The sequence below is a fragment of the Lonchura striata genome, chromosome 3, assembly GCF_046129695.1.
Source record: "Lonchura striata isolate bLonStr1 chromosome 3, bLonStr1.mat, whole genome shotgun sequence".
Lineage (NCBI taxonomy): Eukaryota > Metazoa > Chordata > Aves > Passeriformes > Estrildidae > Lonchura > Lonchura striata.
Window position 1 is genome coordinate 35,884,078 of NC_134605.1, and position 27,980 is coordinate 35,912,057.

Below are 27,980 nucleotides of genomic sequence, written 5' to 3' on the forward strand. Positions count from 1 at the left end.
CTCAAACAGATAAATAAATCCCCATTAACTCACCCCTCCTCCTGAGGATCTTGAAGAGTAGAAGGCCAGCCTAGAAATTAGGCTTCCCAGTCAGTGCACTATCCTACAGCTCTGCCAGCACAGGGGATGAGTACAGTGGATAAATTATTTACTGCAAGCCTCTGGAAACCACAGGGAAACACAAACAAACAAACAGGAAAAAAAAAAGAAAGAAAAAAATACATAAATAAAAACACATGCCATTTCATGAAATTACAGTGCTAATGATTCTTGTCTGCCAATCTGCCCAGATTGGCAGACACCACCCATTATATTAATGTCCATTCCAGAGGTTCAAGGATTACCGTTTACTTCTTTCCCAAAAGAGACCAAGTTAATCTTCCTTCCAGGAGTAAAGAGCTCTACCTCCCCTCAGGGATAGACTAAGGGCATGAAGAGAAGTAGTATTTAATTTAGACCACAGGAAAGTGGTCTAAATATTCTGGAAAGCTTTAGACATATATGGGTAACAACTTCCAGTTTCTCCTTTGCAAAGTTCTTGCTTGCCCTTCGTGCTAGCCCCTCTCCATTCATGGCCAGCCACCTTCAGCACTGACCATGACTGCTATTTGTAGAAACAACTGTAGAGCACAGAACAAGGATAACAGAATTATATTGTCCTTTCCCCAAAAATAAAGTTAATTTTTAAAATTAAGTTCCACACAGGTAACACAGCATTGAATAAGCTTGTCTGAAGAACACTGTCCAGATTAATGTTTGCCACTCTATGCACTGAGACCTTCATAAAAACCAATCTACAGAAGGAAACTAACCAGAAAGCATGTGTGTATTTCAAAACAGCACCATCTAAAGTGCAGAACTCTAGAAAAGTTCATATTTAATAATTTAATATTTACTAATTCCCTTCCCTGCACTTATATCTCTCAATATAATAATAATAATAATAATAATAATAATAAATTTTCTTAATTCCCCTTCTCCTGTGTGGATTTACAAGAAGCACTTTACTGAAAAAACTGGAAAGAAAACGTGGGGAAAAACTTATCTGTCAAATGTAAACCAACAAACTCAGGTATATGATAAAAAAATACAGATGAAAACCAAGAAGCAACTACAAAGGATTTTTTAATAAATCAGGATTTAAGCAATCTCTACTCATGCCCCAACTCCATTTTAAAATATCAAAGCATGTCAAACCTTGCTTGCTTTGGTTTTGACAGTCAATCAGCCATCTGATGGAAGTAGGGCAACAATGCTAACAAAGATTTCCTATATTCAATGCAGTAACTGCTTGACATCATAAAACCAGCTGCAAGAGATTTTCTCAAAACTCTCTTCCCTTCTTAATTACCTTTTTATTGTTGACTTGACCATTTATACTAGATTTCCAAATGCAGCTTAGACAGTTCATACATTTCTTATATGGAAACATCATAAAACTCTGAGAAACAGTTCGTACCTTCCTCACACAGTCATGGAAAATGAGACAAACGGTGATTTTGCCTTCTCCAGAAGTCCATGCGCTGATTACAGAAATTCAAGCTCTGCTGGGGTCAACCCCTGATGCCCCAGCTCTGGTTTTACACAGGGTTCAGGACTTCAAACAAACTTCCACTGATGATGTTGACAGTAGTTCTTCCATTGACTTCAGCTGGGAATAAACTGGTTTTTATTGAGCAGGCTAACTGTTGAGTATCTTCATCCTCTACAGTTTCTCAATTTTATCAACTACTACAGGAGTCAGAAACTAATTTAAAAAAAAAACACTTTTACTGAGTTAAGGAAAAAAGAAAACCAAAAAGAAAGTTTTGTTGACCTCCATGTTTATTTTTAAAACAATTTACAAATAAAAATGTTATATTTATCCAAGGAAACACATTTAATACTTTAGTCTTTAACAAGCTACACAAATGAGAACAATAACATTCAATATCTCAAGGACCATTCAGGGCAGGCATGCATGTGTCTGTATCACATGAAGCGAGTCCAATTCCTGACACCAGGGTTCTCATCTTCTACTTCTTCAGAGCTGGTCAGCTGCTAAATGATTTAACACAAATAGTTACTGGATCACAATAAAATTAAAGAAAGCCCATTTCAAATCATGTAAGTGACCTCAATACGTCTGGTCCAGTTGTCAGGCCACAGAGCCTTACCGAATAGTTTTCTTCTCCAAAAGCCAGTCCGGACAGATTTTCTCCCCTTGCTTAGTGATGTGGCATCCATACATGTGCTTATACAATACAGTGAAACACCTTAAGTACAGATGTAATACAACAGTAATTACAAATCACAGAGACAGATAAACAAATAAAATTAACTCTAAACATTCCTGCATTTCAAACAAAAAAGTAAACAAACCCATGCATTACAGTTCAAAGAAATGATCAGTTTAGGTCTTCTGCAAGTCTCCATTTCCTCAGTTCTAAATTGCTGTTCTTGTGCTTGTCTCACCAGCTGGGCTATTCACCGTGCTACTGACACAAACTGGGTAAGCTGGAAATCACCCAGGAATGGTCAAAGAATAAAAGCCCCCAAAATAAAGAAGACGTACGCATTGTAAATGAGAGTCCATTTTAATAGCAGTGTGTAGAAAAGAAATTGGCAAAAAAAATTCACATGAAAAAGCATTTTACACAATTAATTATGTACAGAATTAAAGTATGTGGCTACCTTCTGATGATTTACGTTTCACTTTAGTCAAGTCCTACCACAGAATGCAAAATACACCCAAAACTCTCAGCTGGAGCAAAAAGAAAAACCATATACATAATCCCAGCTCTGGCTCCTCAAATATTGGGACTAGCTGGGTTTACTTCAACCCACTGGGCTTTCTGCTATGCTTTTAGCAATTCCCAAATTCATTGTAGCTTCCAAACTACTGTCAGGAGCTTCTGTTTGCTCAGTCTTCTTGCTCCAGATGGTGCACATTCCCTTGCTTCCTGAGCCACCCACCTTCCCATGTATTTCTTTGAGCCCAGGCATTAAAGTTTCCACACAGCCAGATGCCTGACTTTCTGTGCTGCCTCTGTCACAACTCAGTGACAGCATTTCAACAGTGCCACCTTTGGTCTCCTCCACTGGCACAAGTATCTCAGACGTGGGAGAAATGCCCTGCATTTCTAGAACCGGCGTGACCATTTCTTCAGTGTCACTACTTGAGGTCTGTGATCCAGGCTGCAGCATAGGTTTCTGAGAAATTTGTGTGCAAATTTTATCTTCACAACTACCAGAAGTCAATGTAGCAAAATCAGTAATCCCTGTTTCATTCACTGTTCTTTCAATGCCCAGTTTTTTAAGTTTACTGGACTCCCGCCTAATGGAAGCAATAGTTTCTGGTTTTGTGACTTCTTCTGTATTTTCCTTTAAAAGTCCTTCTGAAAGGATGCTGAAACATTCACGTTTTACCTTATTGCCTCCCAAATTGAAATCAGTGCTTTTCACCTCAAGGTCTGCTTTCTGGGAGGGAGTCTTCATGTGTTTCATATCCTCTGATGGTCTATTGAAAAGAAGATTATCTGCTCTTGCATCAGATCCAGTGTGTCCTAATGACTTTTTTTCATTTTCAGCTACTAATTCTAGACCAGATCTGAATTCAGCAATGTTCAAGCAGGTACTGACTAACCGTTCAACTCCCTGCTTCTGGGTTTGGTTGTCTAACACGGTATGGCCTGAAGGTTTAGGTTGAACTTTTTCTTGAGCTTCTAATAGGGTGTTTTTCGTTTCTGTCTGTCCTTCTGTCAATTCTGAAGCATTAACCTCATTAGAACCAGACTTTATTTCTGGATTTGAAGTACTTGGTAGATCCCAACCACTTTCAGAACAAGAATCAGTTGTGACTCTCTGTTCTTTTCCATTACTAGTTCTGGAAGTGCCCCAGAGCAAGTCTGGACTATCAGTTTCTGAGTGAGTTCTACAGTTATCATTTAACTTTTCCTCTACCAAATGGGAATTTCCCAAACTTTGAATTTCGTTCTGCATCTCAGGTGACAAGGTGTTTGGGTGTAGACTATGCTTAGGCTTTACTGCTTTTATTTCCCAGTCTTTTATCCTTGTCTCCAAGGTACTAGGAATATTTGTGTTTGTAACTGGAGTTCTATTTCCATCTTCCTGTCCAATCTTCTCTTGGACCTCAGTTTTCTGTAGAGCACAGTATTCCAGACTGCCTGCCTGCTCTCCACTTCCTGTATCAACAAGTCCAATTTCTGCAGACATCTGGATACCAGAAACAGGGTTTGTTTCTGCTAATTCTATGACTGACATTTCTGATAGGTGAGGCTGAAGTGATTTCTTGTTCATGTCAGCCTGATTTTCAACAGGAACCAAACTCCCTGTCACTTGATTATTACACTGTGAAGAATCCACATTCTCAGAATCCTCTTTCAATGAGGATGAACTACTGTTTGTTCTATGATTTGCAGATAAATCTGCAGGTTTTGTTATGTTAGGGTTTTCTCCATTTGGAAGCGCAGAATTTGCAAGCCTGCTGTCAGCTGAACCCTTTCCACCACTACTGTAGAAAATATCATAGAGATCTTTAGCATTGGCTGTGGCCAAGCAAGAATTTCGTTTCTCTATCTTTTTCGCTTGTTCACTGAAAGCAGTTGAAGGTGGTGGTGGTCTCACAGGCATTGCCAACATTGTCTGTTCACTTTCAGACACACCTGGAGCTACTTCATCTGCGGGGATGAGAGCTGCTGGCTGGACTGCTGGTGGAGGACAAGGTGGAGGTAGTCTATCTGCTGTCTGAGAAGACTCATTTTTCTCTGCTGCTTTCAAATCCTCCTCTGAGCCTTTTAAAATTACTTCTTCTCCTCCAAAAGCTTTTGATATGATTTCTGGAGGCAGTAGAAGATCTGCATTTGTTTCTTTTACTACTGGCAGTGGTTTGGTGGTAGTTCCAGAGGATTTTATGGATAAAAAGGTGTTCAAAGGTGGAGGTTTACTAACTGTTGCAGTACTAGACTTCCTGAAAATCATGGTGGGGACTGGTAGATTGGGGAGAATTTTTGTTGGTGTCGGTGTGGAAACAACTGGTATCCATGGGCTAGTGTGTGGAATAACAGTTTTCCCAGACAACTTGATTTCAATGGGCTTGATATGGGATTTCACAGACTGACACTTGTTCTCCTCTTTGTTTCCTTCTGTATTCTCTTCTTTTGCAATAGCTCCTGGTGTTTTATCCTCTCTCTCAGTCTTTTTCCAGCTGAATTTCCCGAAGGAGGTCTGGGTTGGTGATTCCTTTTTAGATTCCTCTTTCTTTTCTTCTTTTTTCTCCTCTGTCTTCTCTTCCTTCTTTAGCTTTACCGTGATACCCATTTTTCGCCCAGAAGAATCTGTTTTGCCTTGAGTTTCATTATTCCCTTCTCCAGACTCTGGGATGCTCTTTACTTCCTCTTTCTTTATTATTTTTGGGGTTTTCTCATCCTTCTCTTCCTTCTGTTTCTCAACCAGTTTCCGTTTCAGCTCGTTTTGCCGCCTGCGCTCTGTTTCCAGAACTACAGCCAATCCAGCCTGACGGTCTAGATTTCTCCTCTCTTCATAGAGTGGGTTTTCATCTATGTATTTCTGTGGAAATAAAATAGCAACATTTTAGCCACCATTTCCTTGAAAAATAAATACATAAATGCATCTCTCTGACACTTTTGACTTGCTCAGTAAGTGCCAACTCAACACTAAGAGAACAGGGAACTTTCTCCTACCAAGAAAGTGAGGTACTACAAACTGCATGCAGTAGTGCTGTCACTTTACAGTAGACACATTTCAGCTTCATGCAGGTAAAATATCTCTACATACTGGTGTAGTGGGAAGTTCTGCTTATTTAGTTCAGTAGAATGTAGTAGAGATAACCAAATACATACACTCCAAGGAGTTAAATGTGATTCTTCGGGAAAGGAAGACAGAACAAATGGAACCTAATTTAGGGAATGTCTCTTTCATAGTACATCAGTTACCAACCTTATACTTCTCATTGTGGGGATGACTTTTCACATGCTGCTCTGCTGAGATCTGATCTCCAAAAAATTCATGACAGAGCTGGCAATAATATCCAGTGATGGGAATCAGAAACTCAGAGCCTGAAAAGGCCAAAGAATATTATCAGAGAAACAAAACCTAATAAATGCCAAGCTCTTAACAAAGCTGGTCAAAGAACAGCAAAACCTCCAGTAATGTTCTTTTTGGAACAGTTAATGCTGCTCTCTTTACAGTTACACAGGAACTACCACTACCAGAACAAACATGCAAAGTGAAGAAGTTTATTACTATGGTTCAAGATTTAGGTGCTCTCCATCATATTAAGGTAATTGAGCATTCAAGTATGTTAATGTTTCCTACAGCTTTGATCTATTTTCCATCTTTGTGGTATAGCCTGCTCAAATACTAAATACCTGGTTTATAAACAGAACACAAATATTTTCTTTGACATTCAGCAAGATTGCATCCTTGTGCCTATAGAACCTGCTACAGTTATCTAAGCAGGTTCTGTAGGCACAAGGATTCTGTAGGCACTGCCGATTCTTCTTTAGGAGGCACTACTAGAAATATGTAACAGATTAATAAAAGGAGTTGATCACTGGCAGGCCTTTTAGACATTCATATTTTAAGTTCTATAGTAATTTTCAACTCAGTTACAGCTTCTTCCGTATTTCTGTATCAGATTTCCTATATCTGCACTATAACAAGTACTTACTGGTCAATTTTCAGGGAGACCTCTGCTAAAAATGTACTGAATGGAAAAGTCTACTACAAGACTGTGTGGAATACTGTGCAAGATCTACCCAAACACTGACAACTATTGTGGTTATGCTCTGAATTCTAATATGTTGGCAAAAATTACTTCAGAACTACACTGAAAGAGAAGAAACCACACTTTTCCTAAACTCTTGCTTCAAGACCTTTTCCACAAGAACAGTCAAGAAACTAAATACTTTGCCTTTTTCCTAATAATACAGTATCTGTATGTGCTCCTATACCAAGGTAAAGTTTTGAAAATTCCTTTCTCTGACCAAGTGGGACTTGCTGGAGGGCAAAGATGGATGATAGCCAAGTTAATAAAAATTAACATACCTTTGGCAGGAACCGTTATCTTATCAATGCGTTTTATGGACTCTTGTTTGGTCTCGCTCTGGGTCTTCGAAGCCCAAGGTCTGTTGTAAGGATCCAGGGTCTATTTGCACAGTGATAGAGGTATATAGGCTCATATATTACACTAGCAAGGCAAGTACACTTGTCTTTTTTCTTTTTAATATTCTTTTAGAACACTAAATATCAAAATCAATGTGCAAATATTTACAACAATTAATTTTCCTCTCTTTTCCCTCCCATTTTGCAATTTACAATGACAAAATAACCTGTGGAAAGTGTAAAATATAAATGACCACAAATAACACGTAAAAATGTGAAACACAAGTGGCAAACCCGAGCAAACTGAACACATTTACACTATTTGGAATACACCAATAGCTGTACAACTGCTCAAGTCCAACATTAGGGGAAAAGAATTTCATAAGTTACTTCTTGGGTTCATTATTACTTCAGGTTCTCTTGTAAAATGTAGTTCCGTGCTGTATGTTTTAATGTTAATACTCATAGCAATATGAAATGCACTTAGTGAAGGAAGCCTGCAACATACCTGTCTGTGTTTCTTATTATGCATGTGTGTGAAAAAGTCAAACATGGTCCCGCAGATGGTATTGCAGTCTTTGCACCAGTGGTTCCCTGCATCATAATATTCATAAATATTGGCCAACTGGAAAGGATGTTTGGAGGACTGTGAAGAGGATTCTGCTGGCTTCGGGCTTCTACCTCTGGATTTTTCATTAGTAGTTTTTGATTCCTAAATTGAACAGAAGGAAACATTTCTCTAAGACAAGGCAGGACAGGCAAAATGCTCAAGAACTCAGAACCTGCCTCCAGCAGAAGCCATACACACACAAAAAAAAAAATATATCACCTGCTTTTCAGCGCCCAGGTTAATTCCACTGTTTCAGAGAGCTGGTATTGCCGACTAAGATGCTGCGTGGCTGCAGTGAAGCGTTTCCAATAAGGGTCCCAGATGTAATGGCTGGATGGTTGTAGGTAATCAAGGAACCAAATGAACAAATTCCCTGTGGCATGCACCCTTCCTACTTTATTGGTTTCACATAACAGTTCCAATTTACCATACTAGCCAATCAGTGCCCAGAAGACCTCAAATGGTTCCCCTAGAGGCATTCAGAAGTTACTGTAAAAGTAGCTTGGATGAAAGCAGAATGGAAAAGGAAGCAAAAATCAGGTGACTACAAGTATTTAACTACATCAGCTTTATCAGATTATTTGAGTGTTCCTGAACTCTCCAGAAAACTTATTGCTTAATAATAAAAGAAAGATGGTGTTTTGTTAATTACCTAAGTATAGAGAGTGAAGGATCTTGTGATTTAAACATGTGATGTTTGCATTTACATTGATCTGTACAGAAAGACGCCATATAGTGATATACAGACATTTCAGAACTCTATCGAAAATTAATACTAAACTGAACTTGTAGCAAAACAAGTATTATCTGAAATATACCGTTAATGAGTCCTGGTAATTTAGATTACAGTAGTAGTAGATGTATTTTGAGTTCTCAGTTATATTTCCAATGGCATAAAGTCCATCATGTTATCATTTTGCAAGGCAGTCTGGAAAGAACAGCATGTTAATTTAGCAGATTCAAGTTGGTTGTATGATTTCCAAATTATTCACTACCAGCACTGAACAAATTTATTTAAGTAGATTGAAAATTGTCAAATAATATCTGCCTTACTTTAAATTCCTTAACACCACCCCGCACAACATACACTGCAAATCAAAGAATGAAGACACAGCCAGGCCACTATGCACACCACAGATACCCATATCCCAATATAATCTAGTTCTTGGTAGCAGAATAAGAAGTGACCCAATGAATATTTGCATGTATTCTGTCAGCAAGAACATAGCATACATTTTCTTTAACAGTGAGATAAACTTATGATCTGCAGGAGGTTCATGGAAGGATGTTCACAATGCCACACAAGGATCAATGTTTATGTTATTTATAGACATACACCTATAAAAATACTATCTCAATCAAAACTTTAAAAAGACAATGCTTCTCAGCCCACTCTTAACTCCAGTTTGTGCATTACCCCAGCTCAATGATGCCTTTAAAATTTGCTATTATTTAGAGCCGGTCTGTTTAGCACAGTAACACTGGCTTCACCTCTGCACTGACTGTATAACTACAACACACAGACACAGGGTCAGCAGCAAGGGACCACAAGGTGTCTTGCAAATAAGCAGAAAGGCAAAGGCTTTTGCCCTCAGGTTGGCAAAGCCAGCCAATTTCAGTGTTGAAAGGCCAGCACCATCTTTCTTTTCATGAAAAAAAAAATTATCAGAACTACAATATGAATTTTAGAGGCTAAAGGCCATGTCCTATGTGCCTACATATGTATGAAAATAATAAATGTTACTGTCCAGGACTCACAATTTTCCATGTTAAAATAAGGAACTATGAAAAGGAGATCAAGTCATTATGGGTTTGGATGACACAGACAATGCAAATTAAAATAATGAGAAATATATTCATACATGCCATATCTCAAGAAAAGAAAACAATATAACTTAATGCAATGTAGGACTTAACAAACATTTTGGCCTACTTTAGTTTTATAAAGTGGTGACTGAAGCAAACCGTTTGTTCAAGTAAGTGGACAGTAAACTTCAGAGATGTTTCGAGAAACAACAAAAAACTAAAAGCAAGTCTCTAAATTAAATGTACCTAATGAGTTCTCAGACCACAATAAAGCAAAAGAAAAACTTCAGATTTGAGTGGCTTTGGAAGAAATACAGAATCACAAAATGGGTAAGGTTTGAAGGGACCACAGTGGGTCATCTGGTCCAACCTCCAAGCTCAAGCAGGGTAATCCGAGAGCACACGGCACAGGATTGTGTCCAGATGGTACTGGAGTATCTCCAGTGATGAAGACTCCACAACCTCTCTGGGCAATTTGAGTGTTCAGTCACCCAACAATGAAAAGTTCTTCCTCATGTTCAACTGGAACCTCCTGTTCATCAGTTTCTGCCCACTGCCTCTTGTCCTATTGCTTGACACCACCGATAAGAAGAACCTGGCTCCACATTCTTGACATCCTCCCTTCAGATAAACTGATGAGGTAACCCCTCAGTTTTCTTATACCTCTTACCCTACTAACATTTTCCTCGCTGCAAAAAATATATATGTTAAGATCTATATAAAAATAATCTACAATTTCCCATTAGCTATTTCTGTTACATATTTGAATAAACATCTGAAAAGCAGGATAATAGATTTCCTGAACACAAATATAACCTTTCAGATGGTAGTATCCATCCTACTTTCAAAGTAAAACTGTCTTCTGGAATGCAGTAAGCCTGTTCTGGTACATCCATCACAGAGTAGTACAGACCACATCAGAGAGACCATACTGATACATACTGGTATTTCTTACAAGAGAACATATGTATACAAAAAACATCTTATGCTGACCATCATCTTTGTTACAGTGAGAAAACCAATGTGCATCCCAACTTTATTAATAGCTCTGCTGCTATTAATACTCCTCCCCGAAAGGCCATGACAGAAAATATGTAGAGAAAAAAGAAGTCTGTCCTCCTGGTATGGTACTGAGACCAAACAGCTACACACACTCATGATACTGTTCAATCCAACCAACACCTCAGCAATACCAAGATAAAAAACAGTAAGTGGTGCTGAACTGCACAAAACCTGAAGGACATTATATACACTGATACATTGACTCTCACCTACGTGCACCATCAAAGCCAGTGTATGAGATGTGGTAACAAATGACATTAAATGATCCTTCAATAAATGTTTGGGACCAGCTGTCTCTCCAGTGCCCTCTTCTCTTAGTGGGAAAGTCATTAGCACACAAACTTTAAGACTTTACCTTGTTGGCGGAAGATGTTTTCTCTACACCTTTTGCATTTTCTGACTTGCTGTTCTTTTCTGAGGAATCTTTAGTTTCCACAGATGGTTTCCGGGCTTTTTCAAATATGTTAATCCCCAGGATTTGTGCTACTTTGTCAAGCTCAGACTGCTTCTTGTCAGCTGCATCAGATTCTTTATGCAGCTCTGCAATCTCCTTCATAATATTCTCTTGTAGTCTGTTCACCTCAACCAACAAGGGGTCTTTGTGTCCGTCCTTCTCACGACGTTTTTTCCTCAACATCTCACCTGAGCCAACCAAGGAAGCAGAAGAGTCAGAAATGCAACAGGAAAACTGACTTTATATCTGTACAATAATTCCAGCAACAAGTAAAATACTAATATAAAATGTTATGGCTAAATCTTCACTATAAAGTTGTAAAGATGGAACTGACTCTCAGGTACAACATCACTAAATCTGCATGATGTGCCTCTATAGGGACTACGATAACACACACCCCAAGAAAGGCACCTTCAGAGTTATCCATTTATAATCACTGTTTTCCCTGTGTGACAAAACAAGCAAAAGTTAAATTGCCCATTTTAACCTGAAATTATAATTTTCCAAAGATGAGGAAATTAAGTATTTACTCGGACTAAACAAATTTTAAAGACGCAAAAAATTAACTCTCTTGAGAGAGGACTTTTCCATCTCCAGATAAGATTCATGAAAAATTTAAAGACACAATTACATCTTCAGTCACTATTTCTCACTTCTTCTGAAGAATCACTAAAATGCGTAAAGTACAATCAAGCCAAGAAGATGCAAGAGCAATTGTCTGCTTAACTAGGTCACTGCTTTTTCAAGAGTTGTGCATTGCCAGGAGTATGAAAATACATTATGGACTATTCTTATTTTGGTCCTCCTTCTCCTGTTAGATACCAGGACTTGTGATACATCCCAAGGGGGGAAAAAAAAGAAGCAGGGGGTTGAAGAGTGGTAATGCACTTTACCTTGCTGTTTACGAAGCCTGTCCAATTCAGTCTTAAGATAGTAAAGCTTCTTCTGCCGTGCTTCTCGATCACTCTTCAGTTTTTCTCTTTCTTCTATCACCTAAATAAATTGGAAGGTGTCTGGATTTTCTTCTCTTCCCAACACAAGTTAAAAAGTCTTGCAAGAATGACAGGAAGAACTCAGCTTTATAGACACAGAACACTCCTCACTATTCCCAAAATGTTCTTGAGTATTTTAACACAATAAATAAACCTCTCCCTCTGTATCTGAAAGTAACTGTATTGTGTGGTCATGCCTCAAGCCAGTTTGTAGGATTTTTTTTTCTTTTGGGCAGTGTTTTCCTCTAAACTGCTCTGTTTGTTGTAACACTTCTAAGGCCCCTGGGCTCAGCTGACTGTCTTCTACAGAGCTAATCAAGATCAATGACAAATGGTTGTTCCAAACTCATGCAGAATCTCTACAGCAAGCATATTCCATCGACCTTCACAGCCCTTCACCTTGCTTCCTGCTTTGACTCTGACCCATTTTAGCTGTTAGGTTGTGCTTCAATCTGACATTAAACATCAGGATGAAATTTGTTTCTTGTTCAGTAAGGTAAACTGTGGCATGAGAAGCTCACAAATCCTTTTTTTATTGGTTTTCATTGATTCTCATAGAGGAAACAAAGCAATATGCTAAAATTAAATCTGAAAAGTTCTTTCAGTTTCTTTTCCAGGTTCACTTTTCAAGAGAAAAATCCCATTTTTTTACCTTCACAAGGCTATTAAATCTTATTACAGACTCTTCCCTTAACAAACAAGTGATCTTGACTTCCCTAGACAATCTCTTCTACTATAGCAATGTCAACGTTGGCAGGATCCCTGAATATTTCCTGAAGTAGTTCTACCCACATAGTTAAGCTACATCTTAAACAACATAAGGAGTTTTTAAAATTATTATTATTTTGGTTTTGTATGCTATTTTTTTTTATCATCAAAGCACCATTCTCTCCTTCTGAGTTTTCTGCAGCATGGGAGCATCAAGTGGAGCATGGCAATTTTTATACTCCAAGTCATCCCAGCAAAAACCCAGTGGACTAAGCCCAAGACAAAGATTTCTGTACTGCAAATAAATCCTTAGAAGTTTTACCAAGATTCACAAATGAGCTACCAAGGTATGTCAGGGCAGGAGAAAACCATACACCTTCAGCCAAGACAGCTCTTCCAAAGGTACTAAATTTCATTAAGAACAAAATTTCAGCTATGTCAGCTGAAGAAATTATTCCTGCAAGAAGTGGAAGCTCACTTATTTGCTGACGTGGCACTTCATACAAGTGAATAAAAAGTTCTTATAATAAAAGATCATATTGCAGCCTCCAAACCTAAAGTGGTTTGAAAGAAAAATGTGTACAGATATTTTACCAAGGTCTGTAGTGACAGGAAAAGTGGTAACAGTTTCAAACTAAAAGAGGATAGATTTAAACTAGATATAAAGGAAGCATTTCTTTACAAGGTGGATGGTGAGGCATGGAAACAGGTTGCCCATAGAGACTGTGGACTCTCCAGCCCTGAAGTCTTCAAGGCCAGGTTGGATGGGGCTCTGAGCAATCTGGTCTAGTAGAATGTGTCCCTGTCTATGGCAGTGGGATTGGAACAAGATGTTTTTAATTGTCCCTTCATACGCAAATAATTCTATGCCTTTATTTTAACAATAAAGACCAAGTGGACACCAGTCTGAAAACTCAACTTTTGGGAGTCATCCAGATTTTTGACAGTTGTGTAAGTACATTTGAAAATACATTCTTTCCCACAACTCTCTGATTATTGTATAAACCAAGATAATTAAAAGAGGAAAACACTAACACATGTGACCTGAACTGGTGTCAAAGCCCCTAGGTAGTTTCCCCTAAATTCTTCTCATTTTGTGATTTTTTTAAGAGAATTAATATAAATTTAGAGGGAAGGTTATATGTGATGGTGAATGATGATATCCTTTAGAGTATATTTAAGAATGTAACCATGGTATTTTGTACAATGTAGCATGTCCTGATGGAGCCTCCTATGTTTTAGTTTGTGCCTCCTGCCTCTTGTTCTGCCACTGGACATCAGTAAAAAAAGCCATTTAATTTTCTTTACACTGTCCCTTCAGATTTTCACATATCCCCAGGTATCTTCAGGTATTTCAATATCTAAATCTCACCAGAATAAAGCCAAGCTGTGGCCAACGTGTGTTTTCTCTGTAAGATTTTGGCTGGTTCAAAGAAATTCAACTTTGTTTTAGATTTCATCTGCTCTGTCATAACCAATGGCATACAACTTCAGGAGATTTACAATGCATTTTTTACAAGTGTCACAGATTAATACAGACAAATACTTAGAAATCTTCAACAGAAGTAAACTAGGTCAAACTATTTTTAAACTGGAGCAGAGGGCTGAACTGGAGCAACTCAGAAAAAAAAAAATAAAAGATGCACCTGAAGAGAAAAAGCTTCCGCCCCACCAATCACGCAGTCCAACACATTCTGAAGTACCAGAATACCTAACATACCTTCTGCTTTTGAGCTGCCCGATTTTTTTCATCCGACATCCTTTCTGTGGTATTTTTGAGAGGGTGTGACGACAGACGAAGGGGTGCTTTGGAATGAGAAGGAGTGGTAGGGACTTGAACAAGCACAGAACCATCTCTTTTTACATCAGGGACATCCTTTCCCAGAGAGACTGTCTCAATCACCCGGAGATTGGGACGTGTGGGGTTCGCTGACATGGCCATAGTAAGAAGACCATGAGCTTCTGGTAGTGTAGTATTAGGCTGTTGGGCAGTGGGGTACATGGGCCAGCCAGGAGCTGCATATGCCATATAGTGCCCATATGCATCGTATCCTGGAGGTGCCATTGTGGAAGTGGGATAGTTTTGGGGCATTTGAGCGGCAGTGTAATGGGAATAGCTGGGAATCTGGTATTGGGAAACAGAAGTAGGTGTAGGTGGCAAACTAGCAGGAGTTGGTGGAATTGAAGGAATGAGAGAGACAGAAGGAAGAGGCTGTTCTGGTGCATGTGCAGGTATCTCCTGTCCCACTGGCCTGTTCTTCATATAGTCTGATTTCTGAAAAGAGGACGCATCTTTAGGCTGCTGGAAAGAGCCTGGAGGTGACACTGAACGCTGCTGGCCCGACTCAGGAGAACGAGTGTCACTGCGGCTGCGGCGCAGCTCCCAAGCGTCCAGCCTGCGAGTGTCTGAAGAACGACGATCTGGAGAACGAGATGCCAGCTTTTTGCCATGAAGGCGTTCCTGGGTACGAACAGCCAGTTTTCCAATTTCAGCAACACCAATGTCAAGTCCAATGGTTTTGAGTAAGTCATGGATCTTTGCATACTCTGCATTTGGCTCTTCTAAAGGATCCATCTTGACAGCTGGAGCAGGAGAAGGAGGCGGGCTCATTTTCTGTATTATTATCTCATTGCCACAACTAACTGGAGGCTTCTCTATGGGAAGAGATTCAATTTTGGTCTCTTCATCCTCATCACCATAAAGAAATTTTTCTTCATCCTCAATGTCAGGAAAGCTACGCCTCCTCTTCTCCTGAGCACTGACAGAATCAGCCATCATGCCCAGAATTCGGGAGAAACCACTGCCATCCTGACTGGCCCTCTCATGAGGCAGCAGGAAGTCAGTATGGCGATCAGTGGGCTCTGACTTGGGTTCTACTTTTTCTTTGTGACTTAAGAAGCTTCCAAACTTCTCTTCAAACATCAAAGTGTCTTTAGGAGGCCCAGAGGGGGGGTTCCACTCACACAAACCTTCACACAACTCCTTGTTTGAAGACTCCACAAGAGAGCCTTTGTTAAACCGTTTGAGAAAGTTTTCCACTTCAGAAGCAAAAGGAGCTATGTTGTTGCTCTGGGGCAAAGAAGACTGACTAGAAAGAAGAGGAGGATCCTTGCTGGGGGCTGGACTGCTTGAAAAGCCCTCAGGCTGAAAGAGAGAAGATACTATTTACTTCTAATGCACTATGCACCTCACAGAACAAATGAAAGTGTTCATTGCTCCTTGAGTTCACAGCTGAATAAAACTGTTAGAAGAGACAATATGCAGTTGAAGACATATGCAGAGAACACAGAATATTACAAACCAAGTTGCCCAATAATTCTGGAATGCTATGCCCAACAATGAATGCTTATCTCAGAGAACACACAAAATAAGTTATATTTCACACATTTTTTGCAAGCATAAGAACTGAATTTTTAAAATTGAAACCCTGTTACATCATTTTGGATATGCTTTGAGTTTAGTCATAGTCACAGGGACTATGGACATAGGATTTCAATACCTTAAGTCAGATAAAAACTACTGCATTGGGGTTATTCCCAGATATTCACTTCTTTAGATATCCATAATTAATGCCATATTAAATAGCATTTCCATTAATAGGTATGGAAAGGGATGCTCAGTATCTGAACACTCCTGAGATAAATATGTCACTGTCAAACCAACACTGATCAGTAAAACAGGCAAATCAAAGTGATATGTTAAAATACAAAAAGTCAGTTTATCACAGTAGTCACAACCACTTATCTGTCCACTGCTTTAATTTTGAGACTCAGTTGGTATAGGTTTGATATAAATTAAGTAGGGTTGATCCTAGTCTGTAGTTCAAAGAGAAAAAAATAAGGCAATTTAAAAGTTGTTTTCAAGCAGAGGTACTGAGGATGCATTAGGCAGTTCACTAAATCTACAAAGAAACAAGAAAGAGACACTGTGACAGGGGAAGAGCTTCAATCAATATCCTGACTGCCTGTGGTACTATGAGAGTCAGCTTTTCTATGAAACCTGGCCCAGATCTCTGCATCATGGGTTGCATTTCCACAAAGACATTTTATGCCATAACCATTTAAAGTTTCTAATCCACTTCAAACTTATACTGCCCTGCAGAAAGATACCTGTCCTCTTAAGGAAAGGTACACAAAGATTTGGCTTTCCTATTTTGGAAATCAAACTAACATTCTGTATCATGAAGTAACTGCTTTGGAAAGTAGAAGCACACAGACAGACACATAGACACCAAACCTGAACAGCAGAATCTACTTCCATCTCTACTCGTTTCTTCAAAATAGATTTTTTGGGCATGGGTGGGATTTCTTCAGGCTTGTATGTATACCGAGGCTCAGAAGTCTGTAATGTGTTAGTCAAGCCAGGGATCGTATAGCCAGTGCCTGAAACATCATGATTCAAGTTTCTACTGCGCTCTTCTTCTTCTCTTTTCCTCCTTGCACGGTCAAGCTCTCGGAATTCTTCATTCAGGTACGACGGGCTCAGGCTTCTACTACGGCTGCGGCTTCGCCTGCGGTAGTTTCGCGTTCCTGATGAGAAACCTTGATGCTCTCCACTCACACCATGCATCTTCTCATCCTTTTCGTACCGTGGACGCTTTATTTCTCGTCCCCTCTCCTCTGCCCTCAGTGGGTAGGGGGATCTCCTCAGTTTGTCACCATCTCTGTCAGACCCACGAGGCAGCTCCTCCCGACGGCCATAGTGTGGACTGTAATCTGAACGGTGGAGGAAAACGTCTCGGTTGCGGTAGTCTTCATCATGCCTCGGAATGAAGGGACTTGAAGGCTGATCTTCATGTGCTGGGTATCTCTCAAGGCCACGAGGACATGTGAGGCCTCTAGTGAATATTGGGCCATCAGCCATATCATCCCTGTGTGAGAGAAACACAGAATAGAAGAACCTGAATCAGAGTAAACAACTCCTACTCAAGGGAAAGAAATTTCCAAACCAGTTTCAAAATAACATCTCCCTCACTAAACAGAACCAACATTTTATGTATTTAAAAGGCAGGGTAGAGAAGGAGACTTTTATTTTTAATAGTACTGTACATCCCTCCAGGAAGTTACCTGCAAACACAGTCACATGAACAATTCAACTCATACTGAAGAATAAGAGCCTTGAAAAATGACAGGATGGATTAGTTTCTGTGAATGTGAGAGACTACAGGTTTTAAAAAACCCTTACTATTGTATTTCAGACCACAATCCCTTTCCTTGCCTCTCCCAGTAAGATGCCAAGGTCAGATTTGCTATGAATTATTCAAGGTATAATTCAGTTTCACACTGGCAAATGCAACCACATCCTCTTTTTATCCTCAGCTGTGGACAAGGACCACAAATTCTATCAACATTTTCTTTTGCAACAGATATGCAGACAGCACTGTCTCTAATCACACAAACCCCCTACATGAAAGAAAACACAATTTCTGGTATCTATAAACCAAGGAGATTAAGCGTAATGGTACCATTCTTCTGTGCCAGCCCCTGCATTATTACACATAGTGGATGTGCAACTGTCAGAGCATAAGAATAACCAGCTTCTTCTCTTGGACTATCTACTTTTGGACCTATTCCTACAGACACCTAAAATTAGGGGTACTTTTTAAACTAAGGCCTTTTTCTGTATGTCTAAAAACTTTTCTGGGACTTTTCTTTAAAATTTACCAGCTGCTGGTTTTACTCATTGATATTTCAAAATCTAGCAAGATCATCCAAGAAACAATATGTGCTCCCTAATTGACATCAATGAGACAGAAGACTTTCCTGAGTGAATCAATTTGAGATAAACTACATATAAGGGCCTGAATCCACAAAAATCACCTCCTCCTACTCAAAAAGGTCCCTCCATAAATTTGAGAAGGGACAAATCAAGCAATGCCAGAAGACATCTTCAAAAAAATCTGCAAATAAATTACAGCCCCAGTTTTTCACAACAGACTAAAGAAAAGCAGAGATACAGAGATGCACAGATAAGGTCTTTTGGGTATTTTCATAGTTTACACATGCATATTTAAGAACAAAATCAACACAAACCTTCATTTTACCCTGCATCATTGCAAAGCATTTATTAGATATTTTATCAGTCCAACACATAAAATAAATCTGGCATGCACTGTATTACATGGTGTCTTTCCAGTTTTCAGCAAACTACACATATCCAAAAGCAAACTACACACATCCTCCTCCAAAAGCACAAAAGTATCTACAAATAGCTAAATTAAATTTCATAAATAAATGTTGTTTTCACAACCTACATAAAGGTGTCTATTCCCAGTGGCACGTTTTCTGAGAGCCTGCTAAACCTGTACAAGCTGCATGAACACACTTGATGGAGTAACAGATGTGCTTCACCATATACCTTCAGCCGATTTTTGTGCAAATTATTTAGATGCGTGTCTGGCCGCTGTCACCTAAAATTCAAACACACTGACTGAGGTGACAAAGCACAGGAGTTTTTAATCATACTTTGGAAAAAAAGAAACAACAAATCTACTGTATTTTAAACTAGCAAGAAATTCCAAATATACTTTGAACAGCTAAAATGCAAATTTAAAACCTGAAAATTAAATACAGCTGTGGGAAAAAATTATTATTTGCCTTACAGGATTCTTTGAAACATGTTTTCTGTGCACAGTCCAATAGAGTTACATCCCTCTTAATTGGTTTGGGTGCTTTCAGCCAGTGATGTCCACTACTGGCTACTGCATCCCTGAGAGAGGATACAAGGTGGTACCACTGTGACCATCCCACTTCCTTCACTAACAAAGAATCCATGAATCACTGGAATTTGCTGTTTCAGAGGTGGAAAACAGACCACAGGCTACACATACATGATGCCTCAGAGACCTACAACTAGTGTAAGGTAATTTACTTTTTGGCATGTTTATTCACATATGCAGAAATAGAAATAAATAGTGGCATTCTGCTGTCAGCAATCATCAGGACTCCACTTTAATACACAGTATTTGAATAGGGAGCTAGATGAGCTGCTCATATTCAGACCAACTGTTATTCTTGATATCATGCCAAAAAACGCTATTTCAGAAGACAGCTTAACACAGACCAAGTCTCTGCAGTGATTTGGTCTTTCGTATTAACCTCAGATGAAAGAATTGGTGGGATGCTCTCCAGAACTTGTGCCAGCTCAGATAGTAGTAGAATGTCTTAAAAATACTGAGAGCTGGACAGATGGAAGATTGGGAGGGAGAAAAAGATTTATTTTTCACTTTGACAGATTGAGATTCTGGAAGACAAAAATACACTTATTGGTCCAAGCAAGAGAGTGGAGCTGCTTAGGAGATCTTGAAGACACAGTCCAGCAGCATTCAGTGTGCCTATTTAGACATGTGCAGGAGACCAGCTTCCCTAGAAACTTGTGGCAAGTTCTTACAGATGTTTTAGGAGAGACCTGCATGGGAACATACACCTTTAGAAAGTCTCCTCGGGCATCCTGAAAATCCACTGCTGCAGGAGACTCTAAAAGGTTTTTTTATTTCCTTTATAGACTAATGAACATCTCTACCCTCCCAAGGCCCTACAAATTACAGAGAATAATGTGTCAAAGTGATTGCTTCAAATATCAAAGTAGAGTACTTTTAGCAAAAATAACTGAGAATAACTAAATTCAGAATTATTTGCTCCAATTACTTCAAAATTTGAGGAGACATCTTCAGGAAACACTTTTTTTCTTTTGCCTTTTTTTTTTTTTATTAGAAAGTACCACATGGTAAATAAAAATGTGATATGAATAGTAACAATAAGGACCATTTTATGGCCCAGTGATAGATATAAAGTCAGTGTTCTGATACCAGGGCAGCCTCTCAGGGAGGGGAAAAAAATACATGATGAAAAATACTTGATAAACAAATGTCCTTAACCAAATACCAAGTGTCTTTTGAAAACAAATAAAATAGCTAGCAGTGAAGAAACTTCTAAGTTTCTTCAGAAGTAGTACCTAGATGATTTAGGAAAATTAACAGGTGACTTGGTTGTCACATAAGGGACAAAGAGCATCAGTCAGTAAAGTGCAGCCAGCACAGATCAGACAAAAAAAAAAAAAAAAAAAAAAAAAAAAAAAAAAAAAAAAGCAAATGTAACAACATTAAGTTCTCGCATACTTACACTACAAATACAGGGAAATCACTTAAAGATTAAAGTCTACGTGGTCTCTTTGTTTTCTTTTCATTCTAACTCATCTGTCACTTTTAAACTTTCTCTGGAGTCTATTCTTACCATTCTGTTTCACATATATGGGTTCTGTAACAAAGAAGTCAACTTCTGTGATTTCTCACTCTTACGTTAAATAAATTGTGCTATACCTGATGTTACTTGTAACCATGCATCAGCACCACAGAAGAGATCAAATCTAAAATCTCACCTGAGAACATGAAGCAATGGGACAAACACCATCACCCCCTGTCCTCAAATGTTCCCAATTTGCCAGAGAAGTGCCAGTTCCCAACATACAACTTCCTTTTCCTTCCAACCACTGTACCCTCCCTGAGCATACACACTCATTTCATTTAGAAGACAGCAGACTGCACAAGGGATTTACAAGTCAAACACTGATGCCAAGAGAACTGAGGCAAAGGCATAACAGTGGCAGTACCAAAAACCAAACTCTCATTTTGTTGTCTACACCTGCTGAAACTTAACTTCACACCTGAGAAAGACAGGAAATTAATTTATTCTGCTAACTTCCCTCTCTCTCATCTTTTTTTTTTTAACAGTTGATGATATTTACATCAAAAATGGAAGTAGTAATGTTTTTTTTCTGTGCTGGATGTTTATCCTTGACCTGAAAGTGCAACTGTATGCTCTAGGGCACAAGCTATGCCATCTTGAATTTTGCCATTCAAGACAAAGAGAATTATTTGCACAGTTTTCTGATTTTCTTTCACCAGATTTTACCAGTTCTCCTACTGAAGGCAAAGAGTTCCTAATCGTATCTACTAAAATTTATATTTCACTGTTAAGAGCAGTGAAGTATTTTAACATGAAACAATTCTCTCCATTAACTGTTTCCTTCCAATTTCAGTCAAGGGATCTTAGGAATTCTAACACTTCCTTTATAATGTATCAGACTGTCTATGTTCTCTTCTGCAGGGTTTTTAAAGTCAAAATAATACTCTCCTTCAAGCTGTTTTTAGAGTTTTCTTCTAGACAAGTCTCAAAAATCAGGGAAGTAGACAATTCCTCCCAATAAATGAGGAGGTTGAAGCTTTACACTATCCTTATATTAAACAACCTTCCTTTAAGTAAGGACTAGGTAGTTCATAAGAAACAGAAGGTGGCTGAAGCAGTAAAATGTCAAATGAATTTTCTCCATGTGACATCCCTCCATTAAGGGGAAGGAAGCACCCCAGGGATTGACATCAGACTCCTTCCTGCAATATATGATGTGCATGCTTAGTTTATATGGGATTTAGAAGCAGCTGACAAGGATTAGAGAAGAAGTATCTGTTTAGAGTTACACAGGCAGAGACTTTCATTCAGGAATTCTCTGCACCACAACTTGTGAGAGGCTGGAGGAATATTCCTGGGAAGCACTGCTATGTGCTTACCCTCATTCCCTAGGCATTCAGTGGGCTAAGGAGATGTTTGGTCTCATCCAGTAGAGCCACTCCCACACTGTTTAACCCACGTGAATCCCCACCTGCAGAGGACCATACCTGTCACTCAGGTTATCAACTGGTGAGCCCAGTCTATCAGGCAGTCTCCTTCGCTCTGGCGTGCCAATGCAATACCGGTCATTACCAACAGTAATCCGCAAACTGTGTTCCAGGGAAGACTCCGAGCGGAGACTCGGTGAGCGCCTCTGTAAATTGAAGAAAGAGTGCAAGCCCATCAACAAGGGGATTTTAATCTCAGGTACAGAAAGGAAAATGATTCTGCTGTGCTTAATAAATTTGACTTGAGGGGATGGATCAATTAAAAAAATCAAACTAGAAGAACAACTGTTCCAAATACTTAAATTCTATTTAGTTACTAAAGAAAGGGGAGGGTATTTACTGCATTTAACGTCTCATTCCAGGTGCTGATAAACATGCTCTATATTTAACTTATCTAGAAATTTTCAACTCAATAGACATTTTATAAAGCAACATTGTGGAAAATATAAAACCAAAGAGAAAGTCACAAAGTGCCAAATTTGCTGCTGTTCTCCCTTCTTTGTAGAGAAGAAGCAGCTATATAAAAATAGCATAAAAAATAGTGCCAGGAATTCCTGAACGAAGTGTCTGTATTTCTGGTCCTTTACAACTTTAGTAACAACATGAACCAGTGTAAACAAAGATTTTCCTAGCAGTTCTGGTTTTAACAGCTTTCCTCACCTCATGCTGCTTTTTCAGCAGATAAGCACAACATAATACTAAAAACACCAATGCCACTAAAAACACCTTCTATAGGTGTCTAACATTCACATTACCATTATTTAAAGCTGGTAGAGATAAACCATAGTAAACTAAATAAAGTTGCCTCTGAAAAATCTACAGCAGAGAAGACCTGAGCTCATTGCCTCTGCACAGACCTTCCTTCATACACATACACAGTACACAAAACACCATCACTGGTAAGTTATGTTTAACTAGTTATGCCTCACATTATTCTAAAATACAGCAGTGGAATACAGGACTGGTCAGAGTTAAGGGGAGTTCCATAAAAAACAGGTGAGACTCCCTAAAGACAGAGATACCTGATTCGCTTTTTTAAACAAACACTAAATAGATTCTGACTAACACGAAGCTGTGAACCAGCTTCAGTTCTGCCAAACCAGTCATGCATTGCACTCTGCTTTTACTGCTGAAAACTGCAGTAGCAAGCAGCAGGTGCATTGCATCGTCCACATCCACCCTGAGAACATGCAGCAGGTTCAGCTCAGTCCTCCAAGAGACCAAAGGAACAGTACATAATCTCCAACAAAAGCAAAAGAATTCCTTTACAAGTTTACCTAACAAAATCCACTTGCAGTACAAACCTGTACTAGAATCCATTGTGCATATAGCTTTATTCTAAGGTAACATATTAGTGATTTCTGTTTTGCTTATTAAGCTGAATCCCAGCAAATATAAAAACACACTTTAATTGCTTTTGAAGACCAACCATCCCAGCACAATACAATCCTGCAACAGCCTGTCTGAGATACAACATATTCAAGGTGCATGTGTCTCATACAAACACATTCTAACTTGGGCCCATTGTAACACTGAATTTTGAGGGCTGCCTCAAGAAATTGCTTTCTTCAAGGCCATCTTCTTGTCATCAAGACTGTGGGCATACAGATGACAATCACCTCCACTGAAGACAGAGAAGTGATGATTACACCTCAGAACAAACTCTGAGCAAAGGAAAAAAATACTTTACATTAAGAATGTTTGGGATGTTTGGATTGCTTATGACTGATCTATACAAATTGTCCAGAGACAGCAGTTAGGGCAGTAAATATTTGAACTTTATTATTTTTTAATACTATTTTTTTAAACTGGAAAAGTTCCACTTTTAAAAGGTTTAAAAGTATATCTGGAGCACTGAACACCCCCACTAGCCATACCTATGTGTACATTGCACTGCATTTTTCTCCCTTCCTGTTCTGTCACCTAAACCACAGTTACCACTGCCATATTACTGAACAGGTTGCATACCTGCTTGTCATTTCTCCATCCTCTGTTGACCCCACATGCTCCAGTCCTCTAATCTCAGCCAATTTTCTTACAAGAAAGCAAAGAAGCTAAAGCATACCTTTAAAAAGAACAAGCACGCAGGTCAGCAGGGATAAATAGAAGCAGTACATGTCAGCCTTGCAAGAACAAATAAAAGTCTGCCAAAATCTCTCACTGTAAAGCCCTGACCTTCCTCTCCTCCATTACATTTCTCAGTACTCACCCCAAACCTTTGCTGTTACTCCATGTTCTTCCAATCACCACAAAGTTTTCCTCAGCTATTAAGAAATTAACACCACTCCTACTTATAACACCCAATACATGGCTCCACTGCCAGCATCCCAGTTATGCACAACAAAATGTGTAACAATGCTGTAGCCTGGAAATGCATTAAATCCATCTCACAAATAATAACCATTTTTAAAAAATCACAACAACAACAAAAACAAAACAACTCCCAGAAACAAGAAAATGTAGTAAGAAATCTCTAAGGCTGCTGCTTTCATACCTCAATTCATATGTAGGATAGGGACAACAACCAGGAACTTGTACTCAAATTTATTTTCTCCATATCAACCCCACGCCCTTATCCCATCAGTGTCTTCATTCTACATATTACATCTCCCACCTTTATGCATATATTCCCCTCTTTCAAGTCCTCTTTCCTTGTTGCAACCTAAATTCCTCTTCCTTGGGCTTCTGAATTCATGTCCTTACAGTGACAGCTCCAAAATGCCACTTACTTATCAGTTATTTGTGTTATTTCCCATATCTACACATATCGTATTCTCAAACTTCTGAAGAAAACGTCTTAAGTCATAAAATCCTAAAAGTTTTATTAAAACTTTACCCCAGCCAGTCATGATAACCCAACACATCTGCTGTCTGCTCTGTTTCCATCATATTTAGTGCCATTCTTTGGAAAATGACAGCATAATCCCAGCTTTTATCTTTCTCTAATTAACATTTATTTTGTAAACAGTACCTTTAAAACATAAAAAAAACCTACATACGTATTTTATGCTTTGTAACATTACTTTTGAAGAAATAGTGCCAGTTGTCAAACACCTATTGGGGGACAAAAGCTTCCATGGAAAAAATGTGGATGTTACATTCTAAGAATTACTTACACTGGGCTTTAGCAAACACAAGAGTCAGCACAATATAGGTGGAAGAACTCTACTTAATTGTCTCAAGATCTCTTATTGTGACAATTGCTTCCTACAGAAGGGCTTTCCTTAAATGCAGTAATCCTGTAAATAAACAAAAAATCCATTTGGCTCATCAGTACAGCATTAGCTAAGGCCTACTTAAATATAGGATAAATATTTTTTCAATCCTCTGAAGTTAGAACACGCAAGAAAAAAAAACATTATTCTGTAACAATTTGCTGAGATGACTGATTTAACTTGAGCCAGGAGGATGTAAAGTAACACTAGAAGCGTGGCATTTGTAAAAAATAATGTTTGTGTAAAGTGGATGTTTTTGGTGGCCTTCCCTCCCACCAAAGAGGGGTTCTAGTCAAAACTCCTAGATAAAATTTCACCAAGTCTGAACCACCAATACAGTCAGCATTGAAAGTTTTCTTACAGCCAGCACAGGTTCACAGCCTACCGTGGATACAGTGAAATGGGTAACGGACTGATGGTGAAGTCAGTTTAAGAAAGTTCTGTCCTGTATCCCAGGTTGCCACCCATCAGTTGTGAACATGCAACTGTCCATCAAGTTACAACACAAACTGACATTAATCCAATAGAAAAACATTTCCTTTTTAAAAACGACTTATTTTCATCGTGGATGTTACTAGTAATGCAATTTGCAAGGGTACCATACAGGAAGCTAAAGAGGATGGAGATAAGGGTGAAATACCATGTGAAAACAAATGGGCAGAGGCAAGTTTCTTAGCCTGGCTTGGCTTAACTGTCCAAGACATTATCTTCCTGGATCTCCAAGGCAACTCACCTTGCAATAAGAAATAACACCAATACCTGAATTTTAATGTCACTACAATCACTCATGACCTCTTCTACGGTTGCAGCTCCAAAGAAATCCGGTAAGAACATGTATCACCACAAGAAAGGGCAATCCCCATTCTCTCTTGGGAGTTCCACCAAGCAATGAACCAGCAGATAAACACATTTTTGTGGGACTAACTTTCAGCTACATCGTTTCCTCACATCAGCCCACCCTGCAGCTCACAAATGCATGCCTGAGCACACAGGAGAGGGCAGAATATACTGCAGAGCAAGAGGGAAAGGCAATTATACCGTTTTTTGCAACTGTATGTATTCTGGATTGAGTGACCATGCAACCACTGCTTAGAATACCCCACTATGAAAATCTCTTCTTTCATGGTAGTTCAAATGCACAATGAACTCCACAGCTCAAAGTCACCAGACAAAACAATCACTATACCAAGGAGCAAGAAGATAAAACCCAAGTGAGCGAATCCCACTCACACACACAAAAAAAAGTCTTCACACACACACACTTTGATTTATTACGAAGGTGTCGGCATCCCAAGATGCCATCCAGCACAGATACCAAAACAGAGCTTTGCATGCCCAAATCAGACTTTGCCAAGAGAAAGTGAGAAGATTGGAACACCCTGTGCACAGCCTCAACTACAAAGCAGTGCCTACCAAAGAATACCTATCAAAGATGTAAATCAGTAAAAGTCCTCTTTGTACGCCCGCCGTGACAGCAGAAAGAATTCAAAGTACTCATTCAATTTATGCTATCTAGAAAGTTATACTCCCATAAGTTAAACGATATTTATGTAGTAACACAACCCAATGTGTTGAATGGAGGAAAACTACATCCTCTGACTTCGAATCTTCTCTAAAATGGCTCTAGCCAGTAAGACAAATAAAAATGCAATGGAAACGAGTGAGAAAACATCACTTAAAATGGAAATCAATATTTTTTTCCCCCATTTGGCTCTCTAAGGAATAGGGGGGAAACTGCCGCTCTCCGTCCGCATAGGGAGAGCCCGGGGCTGGTGTAAATTCGCAAGGACTTGGCCACGCCGAGCCTGGGGCTCTGACAGCCGCCAGGGGAGGGGTCAGGGCCCGCACCGAGCCCCTCGGTGCACGGCGGTATTTACCCGGCTGCTGCCGCCGTCTCCGTGCTCGCTGCCCCGGCGGCCCCGAGGCCCGCCGAGCCCCGCTCCTCCCGGCGGCGATGGCAACCTCCGGCTGCGATGTGGCGACGGAGAGCGGCGGCAGGGCCCGCGGTGGCCCGACGGGGAGCGGTGGCGGCGAAGCGGCGGCGGACGGGGCGAAGCGGAGCGCGGCGGCGAGTCGGCGGCGCAAGCGGCGGCGGGCATCGGCGGGGGAGGCCGGCCGTGGCCTGGCCCCGGCCCCGATGTGCTGAAGCGGGAGGCGCGGGACGCCGACGAGCAGCCCTCCTTCAGCCGGTGGGAGGAGGAGGAGGACGAAGGGCCGGAGCGGCCGCTGCTGGAGCGGTACATGATGGCGCCAGCGGCCCGGGGGTCCCGCGGCTCCTCCGGGCCGGCCCCCCCACGGCGTGCGCGCTCCCCGCCGCCCTGCGCGCCCCCGAGCCGG

At 39.8% G+C, this 27,980-nt stretch overlaps 1 protein-coding gene across 4 annotated transcripts; it reads right to left on the reverse strand.

Annotated features, from left to right (window-relative positions):
* Positions 1 to 1,806: 1,806 nt before the first annotated feature.
* Positions 1,807 to 27,886, reverse strand: ZNF318 (zinc finger protein 318). Of its 4 annotated transcripts, none has more exons than XR_004148009.2 (11): positions 27,521 to 27,886; positions 22,429 to 22,574; positions 16,995 to 17,628; positions 14,478 to 15,902; positions 11,951 to 12,050; positions 10,959 to 11,245; positions 7,634 to 7,837; positions 7,069 to 7,168; positions 5,959 to 6,077; positions 2,157 to 5,568; positions 1,807 to 2,040 (listed from the first exon to the last, which is right to left on the reverse strand). XR_004148009.2 is itself a non-coding variant. In XM_077782066.1 (11 exons), the coding sequence occupies exons 4-11, from the start codon at positions 17,619 to 17,621 to the stop codon at positions 2,818 to 2,820; spliced, it is 5,613 nt and encodes a 1,870-aa protein (XP_077638192.1). In that variant the 5' UTR covers positions 17,622 to 17,628; positions 22,429 to 22,574; positions 24,397 to 24,493; positions 25,545 to 25,925; the 3' UTR covers positions 1,807 to 2,817. The 4 variants fall into 4 exon arrangements, 3 of the variants coding, with proteins under 3 accessions (XP_077638192.1, XP_021399881.2, XP_077638191.1); XM_077782066.1 differs by lacking the exon at positions 27,521 to 27,886 and adding exons at positions 24,397 to 24,493; positions 25,545 to 25,925 and having other exon boundaries at positions 1,807 to 5,568; XM_021544206.2 differs by having other exon boundaries at positions 1,807 to 5,568.
* Between the last annotated feature and the right edge of the window lie 94 nt (positions 27,887 to 27,980).